Source organism: Cariama cristata, unplaced genomic scaffold (assembly GCF_000690535.1).
Source record: "Cariama cristata isolate BGI_N322 unplaced genomic scaffold, ASM69053v1 scaffold7727, whole genome shotgun sequence".
Lineage (NCBI taxonomy): Eukaryota > Metazoa > Chordata > Aves > Cariamiformes > Cariamidae > Cariama > Cariama cristata.
Genome location: NW_009624852.1, coordinates 21,416 through 27,727, shown reverse-complemented (window position 1 = coordinate 27,727; position 6,312 = coordinate 21,416). Strand labels below are relative to the sequence as shown.

Sequence of the window (6,312 nt, the reverse complement as noted above, 5' to 3'; positions counted from 1 at the left end):
CAGCTTCTAGAAACACAGCATAATCAAGCGGGCTGCATGAGGAGAGAAGGAAGGAGGAGACAGAAGTGATTTCCAGGAATGGACTCCTACAGAGATGGTTTCCAAGAAAGGGGCAGAGGGCATTCCTACACGTTGGACTTCTCAGCCTTCAGCGCTCTAGCAATTCTTAATGAACTGTTATTGCACAGCTAAGTTGTCACACAGCCCATCTCATCTGAGGTGCTTCTAGACATCACAAGCTGCCCCTTAACTGGGATCCCTCCCAAGCCCAGCTTCAGTCCCAGTGAGGCATTTTGTCCTGCCCTGTAACAAAGAGGATGCTGGAAGAAGAGCCTATATAACATATATACGTATATATAAACTGCATCTGCACCCAGTGAGCAAGCGGTTATAGCCCCTGCTCTCTGGGCAGCAGAAGGGCTAGAGAGGCTGATAAGCTGCAACAAGCCGGTGTGAGGAGGAGAAAGGCACGAGAAAAGAGCAGCTCTTCAGAGACTGCTGTCAAACATCTGGCTGGGGAAGAGGAGAGGAGAGCTCAAATCCACTCTGTTCCTTGAGCCCCTGATGCTGATGGAATGGGGAAGCCAGCACTGCACCAACTCCACTGGTGCATCCAGGAGGCAACCTGGCAACATCCTTTGGATCTTCAGCTGAGGGCGTCTCTGCTTGGAGGTATCCAGGGCACAGCTCGCGAGGACGGGGAAGGCTGCACAGAGTGCTTCTGTCCTGAAGGCAGGGGGAGGGGAGGAGGGAGAAATCCAAGAGGGAGAAGGCTAGATGAACACAGCAGGCCTCATGCTTCCTTCAATAACGGAATATCTGAATGGCGTGGAGAGAAAAAAAGAAAAAGTAATCAAACTTCTGCAGCTCAACGCACACCAGAAAAACTACAGTTGAAAGCAAGACAGGCTCCTGCTTCTGTAACATGATAGTGCAGTGGTCTTCCTGTCATCACAACACAGCAGAAGGGGCCTCTGGAGGACTCTGCTCCAACCCGCTCCTGCAAGCAGGACCATTGCCAGCTCCAGCCTTGAAAAATCTCCAAGGACAGAGATTCTATCACCTCTCTGGGTGCCCATCTGGCCCTGCACTACCCTGCTAGTGCAAAATGTTTTCCTAATGCCCAATTTCAATCTGTCAAGTCAGAGCTTGGGGCCACTGCTCCATGTTGTATCATCTGGCTGAGGAGGGTTTGGCTCCATAGCCTTTTCAACTCCCTGTAAAGTAATTGTAGCCAATTATTGGCTTGGCCCTCAGCTCCTTCTTCGCCAGATCAAAGCAGCCCAGCTCCCTCAGTCACTCCCCACAAGCCCCTGGCTATCTTGACAGGTCTCCAACAGAGCCTGTTCAGTTTCCCCACATCTCTCTTGAGCTGGGGGTCCCAGAACAAGATACAGTATTCCTAGTAAAGCTTCACCAATGTTGTTTAGGGGAAGGCCATAACTTCCCTTAAGAATGACAGTCTCCTTTCCCATGACCTAATCAGTCCTTTAATTCCTCAAAATGTCCAAGACATGTTTCTTATTGTGATAAGGATGGCTGGAAATACAAGGATCACACTTGCCCTTATCTAACTTGAACAAATGCAACTTCTTCCAGTAACTGCAGCTTCCTCATCTTTGAGCCATAATCACAAGTTTTACGGTCTCCTGCTGCAAGGGGCAATCTGCTACTGTACAACAAGCCTTAGAGGCAATACGTGCTTCCAGGCAGTGATAAAAATAACACAGTGCAGAGGCAACATCCTCTAATTTCTACACTGTGGACATTTTTCTAAGCTTCACTTTTGCATTGCTAATGTTTACACACTTGAGGTTTAACACCCATCTCAGGACATGTTGCCATTTTCGACCTTTAGCAGAAATCCCCTCTAACTGTTTTTACTGCAAGGGTTCTGGGTGGCATTACTACGGCTGTAGGGCTTGACATCATCAAAAGGAGAAGTTCTGCCCTGAGCCACCTACAAGCCAGTTGCACATCTTGCCTAAGACACAGCAGTCTCTGCAGAAGCAATCTTAAGCTGCAGCTTCAGCTCTGGCATTGTAAAGCCACTCCTTCAGGGCAGACCAGCAGTAAAGAACGCAAGATACACCGACTGTTGAACTGAGTTGTCCCTCTGCCCTGTACAGTATGTTCAGGTACATCCCTTTTAGGTCTTCTTGCATGCCAAGGCTGAGGCACTCCATGCATTGTGGCAGTAAAATGCTTACTATAACAGTCTAAAAATTAAGAAGCCCAAACATCACAAAGGGTTTTTGTATTCCAAGCATATCCTCCCACTCCCACCAACTTGTCTGTGCCACAAACACAGCTATTTTACTGCATTTGGGCTATGACGCTGGAGGCTGGCATTTCTCTGCAAATTCTTTGCAAAGACAACAAAAGTGAACAGCAGAACCCCAACAGTCTTCCCAGACTACCCTAGGCTCCCAGTCTGACAGCACCGCACATTTCAAAAGAAGCTATTAAATACTCCTCGCACATCTAAGTTGTGAAACATGCCATGAAGACTGGGACACCTCTTTTCAAAAGCTCCTTCGGTGCCTGACATACATAGGGGCATTCCTTGCCATTTTCATCTGAAGTAGTCAACTGCAGAACCTACTCGTATAAGGGTCTCATTCAGTGCTCCTTGCCCAAGTCACATACCGTCTGTGTATTCCTCGGAGGAAGTGAGTGATAAAAGGCTCTGTATGTCACTGCTTTCTGAATCTTGGACCTCTTTGTGTACAGGTCTACTGCTGGCCATGCCAGCTACCCAGGAAGAGGTAGCGGCCTGATGCACAAGAACAGTTTCAGAGCGCTGAGAGCCACTGGCTTCACACAGTCCAGAATGTCCGGGGGCTTCATCTTCTCTTTCAAAGCTACTGCAAGCCCCTTGGTCCTGCTGCTGCATCTCTCTGGCTCCGTTCTGCCCAGCTCCCTCCGAGAGCACGATCTGCACTCGGGAGTCCGAGGGTGGGATGCAGTTCCCCGTGCTGCCATACACTGCTTCTTCATAGGATGGCAAGGCTACTTGGACACCATCCACCATGATAGAGACCTGATCTCCAGACACACCTTGGTCTCGCCTCAAAAACAGAAACAAAGAGGGGAGGAGGGGGAAGAGGAAATCAAGTTGAGCATTTATATTTTTATATAGACGTTACCAAGAACCCCAGTAACCTTCCACAGCAGAACTCTAATGCTCACCATTGACTTATGTAGGGGAGAACAGAAACATGAATGGTGGTTTAACAAGGTCAAGCAAGCACAGCCTTGCAGCCCTGCTGTGAATTGCCATAAACATGAGCCAGGGCTGTAATTCACAGTGCCTGACGTATTTAGCAGCAAGAGCCAAAAAGGTTACAGTGCTTCCACCTCACCTGCCTCCGTAGCTATAACTGACAAAGATCATGACTCAGAGCCCTCTGCTGTCACAGCCGGCAGATAAAAAGGAGCTCTGACCACCGCTGATCTCAGCTTGTTACACTGCTATATTCTGCAACACCCAGCGCTGCCTGTTCTGCCACCTTTGCTGCTGGGGAGATAACCTCTGGCAGGGTGGGACAGACAGCTCTTAAATTGGCACAGCATGAATCACCTAGGCTCATGAGTCAGTGTCCTGACACTGAATTTTTCTTTTCCAGGGGTTTGGACTTCTTCATAAAAGGGCAGGCTCCACAGCCCCACCTCTCAACCTCCCTGATGCTGGACAGCCACGTCTCTGCTCTTCTTTACAGAGTACTGGTAGCTGGTTCGGAAGAGAGAGTCCACAGTGACTTTGTTCATGTCAGCTGGTAGCAGTCTTAGGAGGCTAGTGGCTGGGTTCCTCCTCTCATCCACAAACCCAGGCCAGGAGGGTTCTCCTCCCACACTAGGGAATGATGGCAGATTTGCATGTGTATCTAATCAGCAGTACTGCCTGAATTCGTGTCACAGACTGAGGGAGACACACATATACATATACCCAGACACATACTTTGGTAGCCATCCAAGACTAGCAGAGGCAGGACACTGATCTATAAGCAAGCCTAGCAGGGATTGTAACTTTTCACATTCAAAGTCAGAGAAAAAGAGCAAGGAATCCACTCATCAGATGGCACATTAGAGTGGGGACTGCAGCTGGGTAGCGCAGACCGCCATTTCAGACTACTGCTGGACCAAGGGGCACAGGTGCCACTGAGGTGATTAAAACAGGAGCAGAGAAGAGAAGAGGTAAGTTGCTCCAAAATGAAGGCCTAAATCAAGTACCTTAATGGATTTCTGCTGCAAAGAAACAGGATGCCTCTGAGCCCCTCCAAACCCTGGCTACACTTACCTGCTGTGATGGAACGACTTCAGCTTTGGCTGCAGCAAAACAAACAGTACAACTAAGAGCAGAATCAGGGCGACAGAGCTTGCCGTGGAGGCTACTATGGACAGCGTGGGTACTCCAATTGTTGGAGGAGAGTCCTTTTCTACAAAATCAAGAGGAACACAAGGTAAAATGATCCACTCCCTTAAATCATTGCCATAGGGAAGGAAAAAAATCCACATTGCCTGCTCTCAGGAGTTACACTTGGCTGCACATGTGAGGAGCCCAAGTTTCCCACACAGTCAAGGCACACCAGCTCTTTCTTATAGAGGACAGTTCAGAGCTCAAGCTGACACCTCTCAATCAGCTATAAAGGGAACCTAAAAATAAAAGATGCACATACAAGAATCCTTTGGAAAAACACAAGGCAAACAGGAAAGCAGTGCAAGCAGGCCACAGGAACTGATAGGTGGTGGTAAGGGTCATGTTATATATAGATCTGACTGAGCAAGAGCTAAAAAACCTCCTGATGTCACCAGCAAGGCCAACAATTGTCTAGCACAATAAGCACAGTATTTTAGGCCAAACAAAAGGAAAAGTGCCAAACAACAGGTTTTCTTGGCTAATGGAACAGCCTCCCAAAGGAAGGAGCGGAAGTCACCTGGCTGTATATACTTAAGACGTAGCAAGTATTCAGTTTCTCTCTCACACAAACATATACCAGGGGACAGATAGGGAAGGCAGATGTTGCTTCAGGATGCTGAGTTTTCAGTGTTAGATGCATGTGCCCTGTTCACATACTACTTCCTACTCTTTCTCAGCTCTGCCATGTGACTGTACGGGAACCAATTTGGCTTTTAAAGGTCCCTGGCAAGACAGAAGTAAATCAGGAGTGGAGAGAGAATGGCCTGGAGCTGGTATTGCTGAGCGCTGCTTATCATGCTACACTAGTCCTTTCACCTCCCTAGAGCAAGTAAGTGTCTGTATACGTGTCACCTCTATCCCAAATTTATGTCTTTGGTAGAGATCTGAAAAACCTCACCTCCCCATCAGCAAATACTAATGTGCATTTCACATTCAGGACATTCCCATGTATGCAATTCCTCAATTCCTTTTTGCTACATTCAACACATTCTTTGGGAGCACAGGTCTCAAACCACAGGGGGATGTAGGACACACATGCAGGTAGGGATGAGGGGAAGAAGAGCATGCAAACAGAAGAAAAAAGCTGGAGGACCACTGTTTTTAAGCCTACTGCCTGAAATCTATGCCCAAAACAGGTATGTAAGCTGGAAAGCCAGTTTGCATTTTCTGCATCTTCTCTTGGGGTCAAACCTATTGGTGTAGTTGTTTTGAACTTGTTTTCCTGAAATTTTTCAGAAGTAGCTTGACCTCTCCTCAGGGTAAAAAAAACCCAAAACCATCTGGTACATTTTCCCCTATGGCAAATAGGGTTGAGTAAGGATTTCCATTTTAAGCGCTACCCAGGGCACTTTGAGTACACCGACAGGGAAGAGGGTAGGCAAATAGGGGTGCTCCATTTTCAGCATCGGTACAGCATGCTGTATAACTGCTCACTACCCAGGGTACGTTTCAGCATGTTCATATTCATATTCACTTCACCATCTCATATTCCAACAAGATGCTTATTAAATCATACAATAAACTGTCAAAAGGCTATAAGCTACACAAAACATCTGATAACTGCTAGGGATTTAATTTACTGTATATGGAGCAGGTGGGATCTTACCCATTACCCATCATTTTAAGGCCTACTGCCTTTCTCTCTAGTCTCCTACCTCCTCCTCCTTTTACCCCTGTGAAAGAGACTTTCTAGCTAAACCACAGCTGTCTCCAACCCTACCTTGACCAGTTGTTTCAAAGCCTGTGCTGTAAAAGCAATGGCTTTTTCACTGCATCAGACTTTCAAGGCCCCTATTTTTGATAAGGCCAGTGATCCTTCAGGATGCTACTGGAATCTGAAGGATTTCTGCTCATCGCAACACAATCCCTTCAGGTCTGATGTAGACCAAGTG

At 47.4% G+C, this 6,312-nt stretch overlaps 1 protein-coding gene across 1 annotated transcript in view; it reads right to left on the bottom strand.

Moving 5' to 3' along the window:
* Positions 1-357: 357 nt before the first annotated feature.
* Positions 358-6,312, bottom strand: part of KIAA0247 (KIAA0247 ortholog) — a gene marked incomplete at its 5' end in the record, with an annotated part of 7,316 nt that continues 1,361 nt past the window's right edge. The window contains 3 exons of the mRNA XM_009703339.1: positions 358-819; positions 2,650-3,071; positions 4,301-4,439. Of these exons, the coding sequence (XP_009701641.1) occupies positions 794-819; positions 2,650-3,071; positions 4,301-4,439 (587 nt within the window). The remainder of the gene's footprint in view (positions 820-2,649; positions 3,072-4,300; positions 4,440-6,312) is intronic.